This window comes from Oryx dammah, unplaced genomic scaffold (assembly GCF_014754425.2).
Source record: "Oryx dammah isolate SB20612 unplaced genomic scaffold, SCBI_Odam_1.1 HiC_scaffold_2, whole genome shotgun sequence".
Taxonomy (NCBI): Eukaryota; Metazoa; Chordata; class Mammalia; order Artiodactyla; family Bovidae; genus Oryx; species Oryx dammah.
The window spans coordinates 21,576,722-21,598,140 of record NW_024070186.1 but is presented as its reverse complement, the minus strand read 5'-3'; the positions used below and the strand labels follow the sequence as shown (position 1 = coordinate 21,598,140).

Here is a 21,419-nt window from a genome sequence, read left to right as displayed (position 1 = left end):
TTGCAAAATTCAGATTTGAATTGAAGAAAGTAGGGAAAACCACTAGGCCATTCAGGTATGACCTAAATCAAATCCCTTATTGTTATACACTGGAGGTGATGAATAGATTCAAGGGATTAGATCTGGTAGACTGAGTGCCTAGAGAACTATGGGCAGAGGTTCATAACATTGTACAAGAGGCAATGACCAAAACGATCCCAAAGAAAAACAAATGCAAGAAGGCAAAGTGGTTGTCTGAGGAGGCTTTACAAATAGCTGAGAAAAGAAGAGATGTGAAAGGCAAAACAGAAAGGGAAAGGTATACCCAACTGAATGCAGAGGTCCAGAGACTAGCAGGGAGAGATAAGAAGGCCTTCTTAAATGAACACTGCAAAGAAATAGAGGAAAACAATAGAGTGGGAACAACTAGAGATCTCTTCAAGAAAATTGGAGCTGTCAAGGGACTACTTCATGGAAGGATGAGCATGATAAAGGACAGAAACAGAAGAGATTAATAAGACGAGCCAAGAATACACAAAAGAACTATACAAAAAAAGAACTGAATGAACCAGATAACCATGATGGTGTGGTCACTTACCTAGAGCAGACATCCTGGAGTGTGAGGTCAAGTGGGCCTTAGGAAGCATTACTACAAACAAAGCTAGTGGAGGTGATGGAATTCCAGCTGAGCTATTTCAAATCCTAAAAGATGATGCTGTTAAAAGTGCTGTACTCAATATGTCAGCAGATTTGCAAAACTCAGCAGTGGCCACAGGACTGGAAAAGGTCAGTTTTCATTCCAATCCCAAAGAATGGAAATATAAAAGAATGTTCAAATTACTGTACAAGTGTGCTCTTTTCAAACGCTAGTAAGGTAATGCTCAAAATCCTTCAAGCTAGGCCTCAGCAATATGTGAACCAAGAACTTCCAGATGTACAAGATTGGTTTAGAAAAGGCAGAGGAACCAGAGATCAAATTGCCAACATTCATTTGATCATAGAGAGAGCAAGAGAATTCCAGAAGAACATCTACTTCTGTATCATTGACTATGTGAAAGCCTTTAACAGTGTGGATCTCCAACTGTGAAAAATTCTTAAACAGATGGGAATACCAGACTACTTTACCTGTCTCTTGAGAAGCCTGTATACCAGTCAAGAAGCAAAAGTCAGAACCAGACACAGAACAACTGAGTGGTTACAAATTGGGAAAGAAGTACGACAAACTGTATATTGTCACCCTGCTTATTTAACTTAAATGCAGAGTACATCTTGTGAGATGCCAGGCTGGATGAAGCACAAGCAGGAATCAAAATTGCCAGGAGAAGCATCAACAACCACAGATATGCAGATGATATCACTCTAATGGCAGAAAGTGAAGAGGAAGTAGAGAGCTTCTTGATGAGGGTGAAAGAGGACAGTGGAAAAGCAGGCTTGAAACTCAACATTCAAAAAACTAAGATCAAGGCATCCGATCCCATCACTTCATGGCAAATAGAAGGGGAAAAGTGAAAGCACTGGCAGATTTATTTTCTTGGGGCCCCAAATCACTGCAGACAGTGATTGTAGCCTTGAAATGTAAAGATGTTCACCCCTCAGAAGAAAAGCTGTGACAAATCTCGACAGCATATTAAAAAGCAGAGACCTCACTTTGCTGACAAGGGTCTGTATAGTCAAAGCTCTGGTTTTTCCAGTAGTCATGATGGATGTAAGAGTTGGACCATAACGAAGGCTGAACACTGAAGAATTGATGCTTTTGAACTGTGATGTTGGAGAAGACTCTTCAGAGTCCCTTAAACAGCAAGGGGTTCAAACCTGTCAATCCTAAAGGAAGTCAACCCTGAATATTCATTGGAAGGACTGTTGCTAAAGCTGAAGCTCCAATACTTTGGCCACTTGATGTGAAGAGTGGACTCATTGGCAAAGACTCTGATGCTGGGAAAGATTAAGGGCAGGAGGAATAGGGGGTGACAGAGCATGAGATGGTTGGATGACAGAGCATGAGATGGTTGGATGACATCACAGACTCAGTGGACATGAATTTTAGCAAATTCCAAGATAACTTGAAGGTCAGCAGAGTCTGATGTGCTGTAGTCCATGGGGTGGCAGAGTCAGACAGGACTTAGTGACTGAACAACAATATGTGGTTAACACCAGGCTGAGGTCATTTAAGTTTTAAGGCCCCCCCCCCTTAATCTTTTATTGTTTAGTCACTAAATCATCTCTGACTCTTGTGACAATAGACTGTAACCCACCAGACTCCTTTGTACGTGGGATTTCCCAGGCAAGAATACTGGAGTGGGTTGCGATTTCCTCTTCCCAGTGATCTTCCTGACCCAAGGATCAAATCCCATCTCCTGCATTGGAGGCAGATTCCTTTATCTTGGGAACAATTAAATTATATTAAGGATAAACAGCCTAGTAATACTAGGCTGATTGCCTTATGGACAGTGCCAATCCCAGGTGGTACAGGGGAAAGAACCCCCCCTGCCAATGCAGGAAATGCAAGAAATGCATGTATCTTTGGATTGGAAAGATCCCCTGGAGGAAGAAATGGCAACCCACTCCAGTATTCTTACCTGGAAAATTCCATGGACAGATGGGGCTGGCAGTCTACAGTCAATGGGGCCACAAATAATCAGACATGACTGAGCACACACAAAATTTATTATGTCCATGAAAAATTAAGATTGGTACAGAATAGATAAGTCAGACAATCTGAGGATATACTGGGATACACCTAATGGAAGTTCTTGGCTTCTTACTGATGACTTTAATAATACTGCTAGCTATGTTATTTGTACTTTATCTGTTTTACAAGATTGTTGTTTCTTGCATTACCAAATGTGTGACTGAGCCTCTGATGAAAATATTTTTATATGATATCAATGATTGTAATAGTATAACTTGAGATATGGGAAGATACAACAAGAGGGAATTTTTTCCTGGACATAAGAGGTTAGTAAGATAGGTGATCCAGAGTCCTGGTTACTGTTGATAAGACCTAGTCCAGTAACTGCACTGAGTGGTCTATCAGTAAAATCTTTGACAGATCTAAAAATGAACCTTCCTAGCATTGTGTGACAAAATGGTCATGAAATGCCTCCTGAAGCATGGTCGAATTTACCAGGAGGAAAATGAAGTCGCTCAGTCATGTCTGACTCTTTGCGACCCCATAGACTGTAGCCTACCACGCTCCTCTGTCCATGGGATTTTCCAGGCAATAGTACTGGACTGGATTGCCATTTCCTTCTCCAGGGGATCTTCCCAACCCAGGGCTCGAACCCTGGTATCCCACATTGTAGACAGACTCTTTACCATCTAAGCCACCAGGGAAGTCCAGGAGGGGGCCCTATCAATTACAAATTGGCACTTGCCATCTACCTCTCAGTTCAGTTCAGTTGCTCAGTTGTGTCTGACTCTTTGTGACCCTGTGGACTGCAGCAGGCCAGGCCTCCCTCCCTGTCCATCACCAACTCCTGGAGTTTACTCAAACTCATGTCCATTGAGTTGGTGATACCATCCAACCAGCTTATCCTCTGGTTCTTCTCCTCCTGCCTTCAATCTTTCCCAGCATCAGAGTCTTTTCAAAGGAGTCAGCTCTTCGCATCAGGTGGCCAAAGTACTGGAGTTTCAGCTTCAACATCAGTCCTTCCAATGAACACCCAGGACTGATCGCCTTTAAGATGGACTGGTTGGCTCTCCTTGCAGTCCAAGGAACTCTCAAGAGTCTTCTCCAACACCACAGTTTAAAAGCATCAGTTCTTTGGTGCTCAGCTTTTTTTATAGTCCAACTCTCACATCCATACAAGACTACTGGAAAAACCATAGCCTTGATGAGACGGACCTTTGTTGACAAAGTAATGTCTCTGCTTTTGAATATGCTGTCTAGGTTGGTCATAACTTTGCTTCCAAGGAGTAAGCATCTTTTAATTTCATGGCTGCAGTCACCATCTGCAGTGATTTTGGAGCCCCTCCTCCCCAAAATAAAGTCAGCCACTGTTTCCACTGTTTCCCCATCTATTTCCCATGAAGAGATGGGACTGGATGCCATGATCTTAGTTTTCTGAATGTTGAGCTTTAAGCCAACTTTTTCACTCTCCTCTTTCACTTTCATCAAGAGGCTCTTTAATTCTTCTTCTCTTTCTGGCATAAGAGTTGTGTCATTTGCATATCTGAGGTTATTGATATTTCTCCCAGCAATCTTGATTCCAGCTTGTGCTTCATCCAGCCCAGCATTTGCATGATGTACTCTGCATATAAGTTAAATAAACACGGTGACAATATACAGCCTTGAGATACTCCTTTTCCTATTTGAAACCAGTCTGTTTTTCCATGTCCAGATCTGTTGCTTCCTGACCTGCATACAGGTTTCTCAAGAGCCAGGTCAGGTAGTCTGGTATTCCTATGTCTTTCAGAACTTTCCACAGTTTGTGGTGATCCACAAAATTCAAAGGCTTTGGCGTAGTCATTAAAGCAGAAGTAGATGTTTTTCTGCCATCTACTTCTACAAGGATTAAATCATGTGCTGCTGCAGCTACTCATTTCAACACTCCCTGAAAGGAGTTTAAGGTGGAGAGCAGAAATGAGGCATTTGTGCTTTGGAAAAAGACCTGGCAGAAAAGGTCTTCAGATAGATATTTTCAAAGACCAAATTTTATGAGCCCAATTATTGTATCTCCTCATATCTAGAAAAGCACTTAAATTCTTCATGGTGATGTCCACTCCTTGTGACTAGCAGAAAGCTCTTGCAAAATATCTGTGCTTGAATGCATGTACTCTCCCTTTACCAAAGGCACATGTATACTGACCTTCCATTCTACCACTTTGGAGTAGTTTCTAGGAACTATCTGAGGTGCTGTCACCCAGGCTAGAGTCCTTGTTATTGTTGTTGCTGTTCAGTCACTCAGTCGTGTCTGACTCTTTGCAACCCCATGGAATGCAGCATGGAAGCCAGCTGCATGGAACCCCATGGAAGCCTGGCTTCCATGTCCTTCACTATCTTCTGGAGTTTGATCAAACTCATGTTCATTAGGTTGATGATGCATTTCAACCATCTCATCCTCTGTCACCCTCTTCTCCTCCTACCCTGAATCTTTCCCAGCATCAGTCTTTTCCAATGAGTTGGCTGTTTGCATTAGGTGGCCAATGTATTGGAGCTTCAGCATCAGTACTTTAATGAATATTCAGGGTTGATTTCCTTTAGGATTGACTGGTTTGAAGGAGCTTCCTTTGTAGATCAGTTGGTAAAGAATCTGCCTTCAATGCAGGAATCCACCTGCAATGTGGGAGTCCCAGGTTCAATTCCTGGGTCGAGAAGATCCCCTGGAGAAGGAAATGGCAACCAACTCTAGTATTCTTGCCTGGAAAATCCCATGGACAAAGGAACCTGGAGGGCTACAGTCCATGGGGTCACAAGAGTCAGACACAACTTAGGGACTAAACCACCACTGGTCTGAACTTCTTGCTGTCCAAGGGACTCTTGAGTCTTCTCCAGAACCACAGTTTGAAAGCATCAGTTCTTCAGGACTCAACCTTCTTTATGGTCCAACATGACTACATCTACATCATGACTACATGTACATCATCTCCATACATGACTACAGGAAAAACCATAGCTTTGACCATACGGAACTTGTTGGCAAAGTGATATCTATGTTTTTTAATATGTTGTTCAGGTTTGTCATAGCTTTTCTTCCAAGTGAAATGGAGCAGGACAGTGTGTCCCTGCCCACTCCTCCATCATGTTTGTCTGCCTTTTATGTGTGGAAAACTTTAGTCAAAGAATAAGCTTAATCAGAAGAGTGATAAATGTGGAAATAAAAAAAAACCAGAAGAGACTTAAGAATAATGTAGTCATTAAGCATCATCAAGGACCTTTATCAAGGGCTGTAGATAACATTCTGAGCCATATCCTATGAGCTGTTTTATAGATACTAAAACCCCAGGTGGAGAAGATAACTACATGATGACCAGACTGTATCCAGGACATGAACTGCCACAATTCCATGGACTGATCACAAAGAAATGTGAACAAATGGATCCTGGAACTGAAGATTAACATTGCCTAAAGCAGTCAAGATGATGCTCGTCAGATTATTGATGACCAATTTGAAGATGACTGTTAAAGGTGTGTTGTTTCTGCATGTAGTCTCTGCCCCACCCCCACTCTGTTTATAAAAGTTCTTACCCCACTGCTTGTGAGGAGAGTCAGCTTTTGGAGAGATGTCTGCCATCCTCCCCCCACCCCAGTTGCAAGTATCTGAAATAAAGCAAACTTTCATTTTTATCAACCTGGCCTATTTAAGCATCTTTAAATTTCATGGCTGCAGTCACTGGCCCCAGCAATTTTGGAGCCCAAGAAAACAAAGTCTGTCACTGGTTCCATTTTTCCCCATCTATTGGCCATGAAATGATGGGACCAGATGCCATGATCTTAGTTTTTTGAATGTTGAGTTTTAAGCCTTCTTTTCATGCTCCTTTTTTACCTTCATCTAGAGACTCTTTAGTTCCTCTTTGCTTTCTGCCATTAGGGTGGTGTCATCTGCATATCTCAGGTTATTGACATTTTTCCTGGCAATCTTGATTCCAGCTTGAGCTTCAGCAAGCCAGGCATTTCACATAATGTACTCTGTAAATAAGCGGGGTGACAATGTACAGCGTTGACATACTCCTTTTCCAGTTTGGAACTGGTCCATTGTTCTATGTCCAGTTCTGTTGCTTCTTGACTTGCATACATGTTACTTAGGAGGCAGGTAAGGTCAGTTTTCATTCCAATCCCAAAGAAAGGCAATGACAAAGAGTGCTCAAATTACCACACAATTGCACTCATCTCACACGCTAGTAAAGTAATGCTCAAAATTCTCCAAGCCTGGCTTCGGTAATACGTGAACCGTGAACTTCCAGATGTTCAAGCTGGTTTTAGACAAGGCAGAGGAACCAGAGATCAAATTTCCAACATCCATTGGATCATCAAAAAAGCAAGAGAGTTCCAGAAAAACATCTATTTCTGCTTTATTGACTATGCCAAAGCCTTTGACTGTGTGGATCACAATAAACTGTGGAAAATACTGAAAGAGATGGGTATACCAGACCAGCTGACCTGCCTCTTGAGAAACCTATATACAGGTCAGGAAGCAACAGTTAGAACTAGACATGGAACAACAGACTGGTTCCAAATAGGAAAAGGAGTACGTCAAGGCTGTATATTGTCACCCTGCTTATTTAACTTATATGCAGAGTACATCATGAGAAAAGCTAGGCTGGAAGAAGCACAAGCTGGAATCAAGATTGCCAGGAGAAATATCAATAACCTCAGATATGCAGATGACACCACCTTTATGGCAGAAAGAAAAGAAGAACTAAAGAGCCTCTTGATGAAAGTGAAAGAGGAGAGTCAAACAGTTGCCTTAAAGCTCAGCATTCAGAAAACTAAGATCATGGCATCCAGTCCCATCACTTCATGGGAAATAGATGGGGAAACAGTGGAAACAGTGGCTGACTTTATTTCGGGGGGTGGGGGTGGGGCTCCAAAATCACTGCAGATGGTGACTGCAGCCATGAAATTAAAAGACGCTTGCTCCTTGGAAGGAAAGTTATGACCAACCTAGACAGCATATTCAAAAGCAGAGACATTAGTTTGTGAACAAAGGTCCGTCTAGTCAAAGCTATGGTTTTTCCAGTAGTCATGTATGGATGTGAGAGTTGGACTATAACGAAAGCTGAGCACTGAAGAATTGTTGCTTTTGAACTGTGGTGTTGGAGAAGACTCTTAGAGTCCCTTGGACAGCAAGGAGATCCAACCAGTCCATCTTAAAGGAGATCAGTCCTGGGTGTTCATTGGAAGGACTGATGTTGAAGTTGAAGCTCCAATACTTTGGCCACCTGATGCGAAGAGCTGCCTCCTTTGAAAAGACCCTGATGCTGGAAAAGATTGAGGGCAGGAGAAGAGGATGGCAGAGGATGAGCTAGTTGGATGGTATCACCAACTCAATGGACATGAGTTTGGGTAAATGCTGGGAGTTGGTGATGGACATGGAGGCCTGGCATGCTGCAGTTCATAAGGTAGAAAAGAGTCGGACGCGACTGAGCAACTGAACTGAACTGAAGGTGCTCTGATATTCCCATCTTGTTAAGAATTTTCCACAGTTTGTTGTGATCCAACAGTCAAAGGCTTGAGTATAGTCAATGAAGCAGAAGTAGATGTTTTTCTGGAATTCTTTTGCTTCTCTATGACCCAACAGATGTTGACAATTGGATCTCTGGTTCCTCTGCCTTTTCTAAACCCAGCTTGAGCATCTGGAAGTTCTTGGTTCACATACTGCTGAAGCCTAGCCTGAAGGACTTTGAGAATTACCATGTTAGTTGAAATGACTGCAACTGTGCCATAGTTTGAGTATTCTTTGACATTGCCCTTTTTGGGAATGGAATGAAAACTGACCTTTTCCAGTCCTGTGGCCACTGCTGAGTTTTCCAAATTTGCTGACACATTGAGTACAGCTCTTTCACAGCATCATCTTTTAAGATTTTAAATAGCTTACCTGGGATACCATCACCTCCACTTTGTAGTAATGATTCCTAAGGCCTAATTGTCCTCACACTCCAGGATGTCTGGCTCTAGGTGAGTGACCACACCATAGTGCTTATCTGGGTCTTTCAGACCTCTTTTATATAGTTCTTCTGTGTATTCTTGCCTTCTCTGCTTCTGTTACAACCATACTGTTTCTGTCCTTCAGTTCAGTTCAGTCGCTCAGTCATGTCCAACTCTTTGTGACCCCATGAACCACAGGATGGCAGGGCTCCCTGTCCATCACCAACTCCCAGAGTTCACTCAAACTCACGTCCATCGAGTCGGTGATGCCATCCAGCCATCTCATCCTCTGTCGTCCCCTTTTCCTCCTGCCCCTAATCCCTCCCAGCATCAGGGTCTTTTCCAATGAGTCAACTCTTCTCATGAAGTGGCCAAAGTATTGGAGTTTCAGTTCAACATCAGTCCTTCCAATGAACACCCAGGACTGATCTCCTTTAAGATGGACTGGTTGGATCTCCTTGCCATCCAAGGGACTCTCAAGAGTCTTCTCCAACACCACAGTTCAAAAGCATCAATTCTTCAGCGCTCAGCTTTCTTCACAGTCCAACTCCTCACATCCATACATCACCACTGGAAAAACCATAGCCTTGACTAGACGGACCTTTGTTGGCAAAGTAATATCTGTCCTTATTTTGCGCCAAATAAAACTTAACTCGCCACTCTCAGGTTGTGTTTTTAAAGTGACAGTGGCCAACAATGCCCATTTTCTAGAGGACTGCCCAGCAGAGTGAGCAGGAACCCTCTGTCCACTGTCACTCACCCCACAAATAGTAATTATTATATCAGCTCAGATTTGCTCCTTTACGTGAATTGTGGCAGGGTTGTCTTTTTTTTTTTTAACAAGTCTAGTAACTTTGGTGTATCCGTAAGGCTTTCCTCACCTCCTCCCTGACAACAGGCCTTTCAGTCCCAGTGTTTCTGATTCTGACTCACCTTCCACCTAAGTATTCACACACTTTGACCCAAGATGCTATCTACCATCTTCAGACATTTTAAAAACCAGGGTATAGATCATTAAACTCTCAGGTTACTCAAATCATGATTTTCTCACTCTCAACAGTCAAGAATAATATGAGTAGAAACGCTGACCAAGCAGTTTGTCATTGGCCATCAACAAGCCAGAGATCCTACAATCCTATTTCACCTCCTCTCCCCATACCTTTGCCATTTGAACATGAAGTTCCATCCCACAATCTGCCCAACACTTGGGAAGCTACAGAGAAAAAAATGAGATGCTCACGGGTTGGGGGTAGCGAGGTGGGAGAATAGGGTGTTAGTCCCAGAGGGCACTACTGAAGTTGGCAAAGACCCCCTACGCACCAGGCGTGTAATTCACGTCATCCTGACGTCTTTCTTTTCTTTAGACCCTTGGCTGTTGTAGTTGGTGTGCACATTTGGGCTATACTGGAGGAGAATAATCCAGTCCACCAGTCCATGGAGTCAAAAAGACTTGGGTGCAATCTTAAACTTCTACCACTTACTGTGACCTCGAAATTTCCTTAAGCCTCAGTTTTTACATTTGTAAAATACAAATCAGTATTTGCCTCCCAGAGTTGTTTTAGATAACATATGGTGTCTCGCATAAAATATTAAAGAAACCCTCTTTTACCTGCCTTCATTTTTTTGATATGTTAGGGTCTGCTCTCAGGCATCAGTCCCCAACATTTTTTGTCACTAGGGACCGGTTTAGTAGAAGACAATTTTTCCCAGGGCAAGGGGAGCTCGGCCGTTCAGGCGGCAACGCGAGAAATGGGGAGCGGCTCTGCTTCCACCACTAACCTTCCCTGGCCCTGGAGTTGCGAACCCCTGCTCTAAGATACCTCTGACCCGCCGCCCCAAAGCCCTAGCCCTCAACGCTTCGCCAATTCTCAGCAAAGGCAAGACCCGCCCTTCCAGCTCCTGAGCCGAAGCTTCTGCCACAGCCTTCCTGGAACACCTTAGCCTCCAGGTGGGAACCAACCAGCACCGCCGCTGTCTTTCGTCTCCGCCCTCCCCGCTGCAGCTGTCGTAGCGTCACTTCCGCCGGAAGGGACGGGCACGACCGCGCGGTTGGCGCGAAAGTCGGTTCGCTGTTCGGCAACTTCCGGGTCTGCGTTTGCTTTGGTCGGGGGCGCCGCTGGGTGCGGCGGGTGTGCGCCGGGCTGGCGCCCGACCCCAGCCGCAGTCCCGCGTGCCGCGCGGCCCTCTACTCGCCGCCCGGAGATCCCCTGGCTCCACCGAGGTGAGTGAAGCTCAGAGTGAGCACCCAGCTCCCTCTTCACCTCGCGAGGGGGAGGGGTCCTCGACGCCGCCTCTGGCCTTAGGGGCCCTATTTTCCGGACCTTGTAACCGGCCCCCGGACCGGTGGATGGGACACCAGAGAGCACGTGACTGGGGCTGGACCGATAATCGGACTTTCCCCTGGCAGCTGGGGAGCGAGAGCATCTGGCCTTTTGGAGCCCTAACTTGCATGGCTGGCTTTCATGTTTATATGTAAAGTTCATTTACTGAGGGCTTAACCTATCTCGAGGGCCGCAGATGACCTCAGGGACCTAATCGTTCTGAGCATTCTCAAGCTAAATGAAATTGAATGACCATCGGCTTAGGAGACTTAGAGCTCCAGAGCAAAGGTCCTCGATTAATTCAGTTTAGCAACATTAATTTCGTATTTTGATTTACGAAGATTGGTTGTTGTCATCTTTTCCCTTGATTTTGTCCACATTCCACTGTTTCTTACAAACCATAATGGACGAATTCATGGGCAAGACCAGAATGTTTGTCCTTCGACATTCTTATTTGCGCAGAAAAGTAGGTGCTTTAAACATTTAACTTTGTATGTAATGTGTTTTTGCTCTTGTTAATGGTTCCTTTATTTTGACAGTTCAGAAATGTCCAAAAATGACAAAGAACCGTTTTTTGTGAAGTTTTTAAAGTCTTCAGACAATTCTGAATGTTTTTTCAAAGCTCTTGAGGTAAGACTACTTGACAGTGTCTTGCTGTGAATTCATTTTCTTGTTTCTAGTGTTTTTGACTTAGGCCTTTTATGTCTTAGTCATGGTTATTTTATTTTCATAATAGTTTTACTCTAGTCTACATTCATAGATATCTCATTGTTAACACACTTTTGAATTGATATTAGTATATCATGTATTTTGGGGGGCTTGAAATCTTTACTGACATTTATATTGAAAGTGATGGGCCTGCTAGTCTTAGAAATTAACTAGTTTTCTTTTGTCTACTAACCATAGACCTTTGTGTGTTGAAAAAACTTGAGGCAATCCTATATTGGTTGCATTTCATTTTTTGTTTTTGTTGTTGTTAATTGTTAAAAGTATGTTTCATTATATAGTTTCATGTAGGAGGATGTAGGGGTAGCATCACCGTGGCCTGAGAAATTGGACCCCAACTCAGACTCACTGATTGGAATCTACTTTTTAACAAGATCTTATGTATGTTTAAGAAACACTTATAGCAAGTTTTTCTTTAAAGTTCATTCAGCAAATAATTGTTGTGTTCATCATCTGATAAGCACTGTTCAGATACTTGGGAACTTGGGATACAGAGTGATTTAGATAATGAGAGCAGGCAAAGATCCATACTTTCTCAGAGTTTACATTCTGTTGTAGCTAGAGGAAATAAACTAATCAGATACATCAATGTGTAATATATAGTATGTTAAAGCTGCGAAGTGCTGTGGGAGGAGAAATGCAAAACAAGTTAAAACATTCCAGAAGATGTTTGTTAAGGAAGAAGGGACGTTTACAATTTATTTTAAATATAGTGTGATATTCTCTGTGGAGAAGTTGATATTTGTAAATACTTGAAGGAGGTGAGATAATGAGGCATGTGAATATGTGGGGAAGGTTTCAGTTTCAGGCAGAGGAAATAATCATACACAGGCCCTGGGAAGGTGCTTGCAGTGTCTGTCCTGCTTTATTGTGGCTGTAGTGTAGTGTGAACAGGAGATGTGGGATGAATGCTAAGGTTTGGTTCAGAGAATAAGAATAAAGAGGTCATGAGGGCCTTGTGGTCTCTTTTAAGGACTTTGGCTTTTTCTTACAGTGAGATGGAGAGCCACTAGGGGAGTTTAAACGGAAGAGTATTATGATCTGACTTACTCGTTTTAAAAGGATCACCCTAAGTATTTAATGAAAGGACTTCAAAATTTGTTAAGAAAATATTTGAGTGCTTATTGGGAGCCAGGATATGTTGCCAAACAAGATAGATCATGAAACATTCTTCTTACAAGGGAGAGAGACAAAAACTGTGTGTGTGTGTGTATACATAATATTATATATGTTATATATGCTAGTATACATAATACTACATCTATGTTATTTTCTTCATAAAATAGGGAAAGAGTATTTTAGAAAAGTGTGATCAGGAAAAGCATCTCTGAGGAAGTGACATGTGAGCAGATGTGGTTGAAGTGAAAGAAGTCAGGTGAAGTCCTGGGGGAAGAGTATTCCAGGTAGTGGGGGTAAAAGCAAAACCTCTAAATGAGGTCATACTTAGCTTGTTCCAGGTCTGGAAAGAAAGCAGGAGTGGCTAGAGAAGAGTGAGCAAAAGGGATTAGAGGAAGAAGTAAGCATGGGAAGAAAGAGAGAGGCAATGGCCAGACTCTGTGGTCTTATAGGTGATTGTAAGAAATGAGGATTTTATTTTGAGTGTGGTGGGAAGCTGCTGGAGGTTTTGAGCAGAGTGATATGACCTGATTTGTATTGTTGAAAAGATTAGTAGCTGCTGTGTGGAGAATAGATTTAGGGCAAAGGATGAGAAGGAACCCCTTTGGAGACTCCTGCTCAGGCCACGTGAGAGATGATGGTTCCTTTTGATAGGAAGAAGGCTGGATTTGAGATGGATTTTGAAGATAGAGTTCATAGGACATAAATACAGGTGAATAATTTCATATGCATTCTTGTTTTTTCTTTCAGTCAATAAAGGAATTCCAATCAGAAGAATATCTTCAGATTATTACAGAAGAAGAGGCATTGAAAATAAAGGAAAATGATAGATCACTGTATATCTGTGACCCCTTTAGTGGTGATGCCTTTGATCATCTCCAAAAGGTTTGCTAACTTTTAGTGTGTTCTTTCAGGTAGTGTTTTTGGTTTGTTTTTGTGGCAGTGGACATAAGTTCTTTACTGGTCATGATGTATTTTGTAAATTATGAATTGAGAGGAATCTTTTGGTTTTGAAAGACCAGAATAGTAATTTTAAAGTGTAATTATGTTCCAGTAGGCTTTGGTTGGGCTTCCCTGTGGCTCAGACAGTAAAGAATCCACATGCAGTGCAGGAAATCTGGGTTTGATCCCTAGGTTGGGAAGATCCCCTGGAGGAGGTCATGGCAACCCACTCCAGTATTCTTGCCTGGAGAATCACCATGGACAGAGGAGCCTGGCAGGCTACAGTCCATGGGGTCGCAAAGAGTCAGACATGACTGAACAACTAAGTGCAGCACAGAACAGACTTTGCTTGATATGTGATTTTTATATTTTAGGGAATTTAACCTCACTTAGTATAATTTAACCCTATAGTAATGAAGTATTTTATTGATGAAGTTCTAATGTACTTAAACTCAGTTTGATTTTAGAGTAAGAAACGATTTGTTTACTTACTGTCTTTATTGTGTGTTCTTGAATTTTAATACCTGTGCTTTGTATAGGGTTTGAAAAGTTACATGCTAAAAGGAAGCATTTTGGGCATGAGCATTGCTAATATATCATTGAGCCATCTTATTTCTTTTTGTTGATTCTAGAGTCTACTGACTCATTACTTTTTTGGTGTCTGGACAAGAGAGAAGCATTGAAATAAAAGTAAACTGGCTATAATTTCATCCAAATTAGAAAGAAGTGACTCTTGTTTGAAGGAGAAGAAAACATAGAAGAGTAGCTAGATGCAGTACTATACAGATAATGGAAGGTCTGTGCCCATGTTTTCCAAAAGCATTATTGGTCTTACCCTCCTTTTGGAAATAACACTGCTTGTCAGATAGAATCAATAGCATTGAATTCTCAGTTTTCTTATGATTGACCAAAAAGATAGAAATAAACATTTACCCTGTAGACGTTTACATCAGTTATGTTTTGGTAACTTTGGTAACTGTAGGCTTTTAGTCTGGCCTGGATGTGCTGATGTTGAGCAAGATTGTTCAGTTATCAATGAAAATGATAACCTTAGGAGAAGTTTTTGTGGGCCTTTCCTGGAAAAACATTGAGTTGTGAACAGTGTTTAAAAATGAATGTAGAAACTACCTAGGATTATGCTTTTTTGTAGCATAAGAGGTATTTTAGAGGGGAATTATTTGGGTTCTTACACTTAACTGCCTCATTGGCTGGGTGCTTCATTTGAAAAGTAATTATTATGGCATAAGGCTATTACTCATATCCCCTATTGCTAAGATTGTGTTTGTTTCAGAGATTAAAATTTTAATGGCAATTTTGAGTGAGTATAACTTTTGGAGCTTATTTCTTTTGATAGCCTGCATTGTTTGATTTGCTTGTGTGTTAATGTGTTGTATGTCTGAGAAATTATATAATGTGTGTTTGTTTTTTTAACAATTTGGTGGGTTTTCTGCAGTGATCAACTTCTCTAAAGAATTGGTAAATACAGTGTTAAACAAAATATAATTTTCTAAAACTGTAAGTCTTTTCCTACTTAATAAACTTGCCTTGTTTTTGTAGCTTGGTTGCAGAATTGTTGGTCCTCAAGTAGTCATATTTTGTATGCATCACCAGCGATGTGTGCCAAGAGCTGAACATCCAGTTTATAACATGGTTATGTCTGATGTAACCGTGTCTTGTACAAGCCTGGAAAAAGACAGAAGGGTAGGTGTTGTTGTGTTAAGTGGAATATTGTGGTCAATATATATTTGCACACTTAAGTTTTCACTATGTAGGGGATGTTTTGAAAGACCTTGCATTTGGTGTTTATGACATCTAACAGAGTCTAGAAGATATTCTGTATCTTTTTTAAGTTTATTTATTTTAATTAGAGGCTCATTACTTTACAGTATTATAGGGGTTTTTGCCATACATTGACATGAGTCAGTCATGGGTGTACATGTGTTTCCCATACTGAACCCCGCTCCCACCTCCTTCCCCATCCCATCCTTCAGGGTCATCCCAGTGCTCTGGCCTTGAGCACCCTGTCTCATGCATCAAAACTGGACTGGCAGTCTATTTCATATATGGTAATATACTGTTTCAATGCTGTTCTCTCAAATCATCCCACCCTCTCCTTCTCCCACAGAGTCCAGAGTCTGTTCTTTACATCTGTGGTCTCTTTTGCTCTCTTGCATATAGGGTCATCGTTACCATCTTTCTAAATACTGTATATGTGTGTTAATATACTGTATTGGTGTTTTTCTTTCTGACTTACTTCACTCTGTATAATAGGCTCCAGTTTCATCCACCTCATTAGAACTGATTTGAATGCATTCTTTTTAATAGCTGAGTAATATTCCATTGACACAATGTGGTCCACTGGAGAAGGGAATGGGAAACCACTTCAGTATTCTTGCCTTGAGAACCCCAAACAGTATGAAAAGGCAAAATGATAGGATACTGAAAGGGGAACTCCCCAGGTCAGTAGGTGCCCGATATGCTACTGGAGATCAGTGGAGAAATAACTCCAGAAAGAATGAAGGGATGGAGCCAAAGCAAAAACAATACCCAGTTGTGGATGTGACAGGTGATGGAAGCAAGGTCCAATGCTGTAAAGAGTGATATTGCATAGGAACCTGGGATGTCAAGTCCATGAATCAAGGCAAATTGGAAGTGGTCAAACGAGATGGCAAGAGTGAACGTCGACATTCTAGGAATCAGCGAACTAAAATGGACTGGAATGGGTGAATTTAACTCAGATGACCATTATATCTACTACTGCGGGCAGGAATCCCTTAGAAGAAATAGAGTAGCCATCATGGTCAACAGAAGAGTCCGAAATGCAGTACTTGGATGCACTCTCAAAAACGACAGAATGATCTCTGTTCGTTTCCAAGGCAAACCATTCAATATCACAGTAATCCAAGTCTATGCCCCACCCAGTAATGCTGAAGAAGCTGAAGTTGAATGGTTCTATGAAGACCTACAAGACCTTTTAGAACTAACACCCAAAAAAGGTATCCTTTTCATTATAGGGGACTGGAATGCAAAAGTAGGAAGTCAAGAAACACCTGGAGTAACAGGCAAATTTGGCTTTGGAATATGGAATGAAACAGGGCAAAGACTAATAGAGTTTTGCCAAGAAAATGCACTGGTCATAGCAAACACCCTCTTCCAATAACACAAGAGAGGACTCTACACTAGGACGTCACCAGATGGTAAACACCGAAATCAGATTGATTATATTCTTTGCAGCCAAAGATGGAGAAGCTCTATACAGTCAACAAAAACAAGACCAGGAGCAGACTGTGGCTCAGATCATGAGCTCGTTATTGCCAAATTCAGGCTTAAATTGAAGAAAGTAGGGAAAACCACTAGGCCATTCAGGTATGACCTAAATCAAATCCCTTTGATTATACAGGAAGTGAGAAATAGATTTAAGGGCCTAGATCTGATAGATAGAGTGCCTGATGAACTATGGACGGAGGTTTGAGACATTGTACAGGAGACAGGGATCAAGACCATCCCCATGGGAAAGAAATGCAAAAAAGCAAACTGGCTGTCTGAGGAGGCCTTACAAATAGCTGTGACAAGAAGAGAAGTGAAAAGCAAAGGAGAAAAGGAAAGATATAAGCATCTGAATGCAGAGTTCCAAAGAATAGCAAGAAGAGATAAGAAAGCCTTCCTCAGCAAACAATGCAAAGAAATGGAGGAAAGCAACAGAATGGGAAAGACTAGAGATCTCTTCAAGAAAATTAGAGATACCAAGGGAACATTTCATGCAAAGATGGGTTTGATAAAGGACAGAAATGGTGTGGACCTAACAGAAGCAGAAGATATTAAAAGTGGCAAGAATACACAGAAGAACTGTACAAAAAAGATCTTCACGACCAAGATAATCACGATGGTGTGATCACTCACCTAGAGCCAGACATCCTGGAATGTGAAGTCAAGTGGGCCTTAGAAAGCATCACTATGAACAAAGCTAGTGGAGGTGATGGAATTCCAGTAGAGCTATTTCAAATCCTGAAAGATGATGCTGTGAAAGTGCTGGCACTCAATTTGCCAACAAATTTGGAAAACTCAGCAGTGGGCCACAGGACTGGAAAAGGTCAGTTTTCATTCCAATTCCAAAGAAAGGCAATGCCAAAGAATGTTCAAACTACCACACAATTGCACTCATCTCACATGCTAGTAAAGTAATGCTCAAAAGTCTCCAAGCCAGGCTTCACGAATACGGGGACTGTGAACTTGCAAATATTCAAGCTGGTTTTAGAAAAGGCAGAGGAACCAGAGGTCAAATTGCCAACATCCGCTGGATCATTTAAAAAGCAAGAGAGTTCCAGGAAAACATCTATTTCTCCTTTATTGACTATGCCAAAGCCTTTGACTGTGTGGATCACAATAATCTGTTGAAAATTCTGAAAGAGATGGGTATGCCAGACCAGCTGACTTGCCTCTTGAGAAACCTATATACAGGTCAGGAAGCAAGAGTTAGAACTGGACATGAAACAACAGACTGGTTCCAAATAGGAAAAGGAGTACGTCTAGGCTGTATATTGTCACCCTGCTTGTGTAACTTCTATGCAGAGTACATCATGAGAAACGCTGGGCTGGAAGAAGCACAAGCTGGAATCAAGATTGCTGGGAGAAATATCAATAGCCTCAGATATACAGATGACACCACCCTTATGGCAGAAAGTGAAGAGGAACTGATAAGCCTCTTGATGAAAGTGAAAGTGGAGAGTGAAAAAGTTGGCTTAAAGCTCAACATTCAGAAACCGAAGATCATGGCATCTGGTCTCATCACTTCATGGGAAATAGATGAGGAAACAGTGTCAGACTTTATTTTGGGGGGCTCCAAAATCACTGCAGATGGTGATTGCAGCCATGAAATTAAAAGACGCTTACTTCTTGGAAGAAAAGTTATGACCAACCTAGATAGCATATTGAAAAGCAGAGACATTACTTTGCCAGCAAAGGTCCGTCTAGTCAAGGCTATGGCTTTTCCAGTGGTCATGTATGGATGTGAGAGTTGGATTGTGAAGAAAGCTGAGCACTGAACAATTGATGCTTTTGAATTGTGGTGGAGAAGACTCTTGAGAGTCCCTTGGACTGCAAGGAGATCCAACCAGTCCATTCTGAAGGAGATCAGCCCTGGGATTTCTTTGGAAGGTATGATGCTAAAGCTGAAACTCCAGTACTTTGGCCACCTCATCCAAAGGGTTGACTCATTGGAAAAGACTCTGATGCTGGGAGGGATTGGGGACAGAGTAGAAGGGGACGACAGAGGATGAGATAGCTGGATGGCATCACTGACTCGATGGACGCGAGTCTGAATGAACTCCAGGAGTTGGTGATGGACAGGGAGGCCTGGCATGCTGTGATTCATGGGGTTGCAAAGAGTCGAACACGACTGAGCGACTGTACTGAACTGAACTGAATATTCTATTGTGTATATGTACCACAACTTTCTTATCCTTTCATCTGCCGATGGACATCTAGGTTGCTTCCATGTCCTGGATAATGTAAACAGTGCTGCGATGAACATTGGGGTACACGTGTCTCTTTCAGTTCTGGTTTCCTTGGTGTGTATGCCCAGCAGTGTGATTACTGGGTTGTATGGCAGTTGTATTTCCAGTTTTTTAAGGAATCTCCACACTGTTCACCATAGTGGCTGTACTAGTTTGCATTCCCGCTATCAGTGTAAGAGGTTCCCTTTTCTATACACCTTCTCCAGCATTTATTGTTTGTATAATAAACTTTTTGATAGCAGCTATTCTGAGCAGCATGAGATGGTACCTCATTGTGGTTTTGATTTGCATTTCTCTGATAATGAGTGATGTTGAGCATCTTTTCATGTGTTTGAAAATGTCTGTTTAGTTCTTTGGCCCATTTTTTGATTGGGTCATTTATTTTTCTGGAATTGAGCTGCATGAACTACTTGTATATTTTTGAGATTAATTCTTTGTCAGTTGCTTTGTTTGCTATTCTCCCTTTCTGAAGGCTGTCTTTTCACCTTGCTTGTAGTTTACTTCGTTGTGCAAAAGCTTTTAATTTTAATTAGGTCCCATTTGTTTATTTTTGCTTTTATTTCCATTACTCTGGGAGGTGGGTCATAGAGGATCCTGCTGTGATTTATGTTGGAGAGTGTTCTGCCTATGTTCTCTAGGAGTTTTATAGTTTCTGGTCTTACATTTAGATCTTTAATCCATTTTGAGTTTATTTTTGTGTATGGTGTTAGAAAGTTCTAGTTTCATTCTTTTACAAGTGATTGATCAGTTTTCCCAGTCCCACTTGTTAAAGAGATTGTCTTTTCTCCATTGTATATTCTTGCCTCTTTTGTCAAAAATAAGGTGTCCAAGGTGTGTGGGTTTATCTCTGGGCTTTCTATTTTGTTCTTTCTATCTTGATCTATATTTCTGTCTTTGTGCCAGTACCATACTGTCTTGATGACTGTGGCTTTGTAGTAGAGCTTGAAGTCAGGCGGGTTGATTCTTCCAGTTCTATTCTTCTTTCTCAAGATTGCTTTTGCTATTTGAGTTTTTTTTGTATTTCCATACATTTGTGAAATTATTTGTTCTAGTTCTCTGAAAAATACTGTTGGTAGCTTGATAGCGATTGCATTGGATCTATAGATTGCTTTGGGTAATACACTTATTTTCACTATATTGATTCTTCTGATCCATGAACATGGTATATTTCTCCATCTATTTGTGTCATCTTTGATTTCTTTCATCAGTGTTTTATAGTTTTCTATATATAGGTCTTTTGTTTCTTTAGGTAGATTTATTCCTAAGTATTTTATTCTTTGCGTTGCAATGGTGAATGGAATTGTTTCCTTAATTTCTCTTTCTGTTTCTCATTGTTAGTGAATAGGAATGCAAGGGATTTCATTGTGTTAATTTTATATCCTTTAACTCTACTGTATTCATTGATTAGCTCTAGTAATTTTCTGGTGGTGTCTTTAGGCTTTTCTATGTATAGGGTCATGTCATATGCAAACAGTGAGTTTTACTTCTCCTTTTTCCAATCTGGATTCCTTTTATTCCTTTTTCTTCTCTGTTTGCTGTGGCTAAAACTTCCAAAACTATGTTGAATAGTAGTGGAGAGAGTGGACACCCTTGTCTTGTTCATGACTTTAGGGGAGATGCTGTCAATATTTCACCATTGAGGATAATGTTTTCTGTGGGTTTATCATATATGGCTTTTATTATGTTGAGGAATGTTCCTTTGGCCACCTGATGTGAAGAGCTGACTCACTGGAAAAGACCCTGATGCTGGGAAAGATTGAAGGCAGGAGGAGAAGGGGACGACAGAGGATGAGATGGTCGGATGGCATAACCGACTCAATGGACATGGGTTTGGGTGGACTCCAGGAGTTGGAGATGGACAGGGAGGCCTGGTGTGCTGCGGTTCATGGGGTTGCAAAGAGTTGGATACGACTGAACGAACTGATGTTCCTTCTATGCTTGCTTTCTGGAGGGTTTTTATCATAAATGGATGTTGAATTTTGTCAAAGGCTTTCTCTTCAAAATTGAATGCAGTGGACTCTTTTATTGCAAACTGGCTACTAAAAGTTTTTTGTTGATTTTAAAAGGAAGCTCACTTTTTTCTCTGTATAATCAATGAATTTGTCTTTCAGTCACCTTTTTTCACCATAGTTAATCTTTTAAAAAGGATTCTGAGATTTACACATATTTTTTCTCTATTCTGTATATAATTTGTATATTTTTAAGTATGTGCATCAGTTCAGTTCATTTGCTCAG

The 21,419-nt window shown here is 41.4% G+C and overlaps 1 protein-coding gene across 3 annotated transcripts in view; it reads left to right on the top strand.

Moving 5' to 3' along the window:
- Nucleotides 1-10,594: 10,594 nt before the first annotated feature.
- TOPBP1 (DNA topoisomerase II binding protein 1) overlaps nucleotides 10,595-21,419 on the top strand; it is a 76,903-nt gene continuing 66,078 nt past the window's right edge. For 2 of the 3 annotated variants that reach the window (XM_040232765.1, XM_040232764.1), the window contains exons 1-4: nucleotides 10,595-10,787; nucleotides 11,427-11,517; nucleotides 13,480-13,614; nucleotides 15,229-15,372. In XM_040232765.1, coding sequence (XP_040088699.1) covers nucleotides 11,434-11,517; nucleotides 13,480-13,614; nucleotides 15,229-15,372 — 363 coding nt within the window. In that variant the 5' untranslated portion in view covers nucleotides 10,595-10,787; nucleotides 11,427-11,433. Of the gene's footprint in view, nucleotides 10,788-11,426; nucleotides 11,518-13,479; nucleotides 13,615-14,303; nucleotides 14,468-15,228; nucleotides 15,373-21,419 lie in introns of those variants that run through there. The other variant, XM_040232766.1, reaches the window with a different exon arrangement.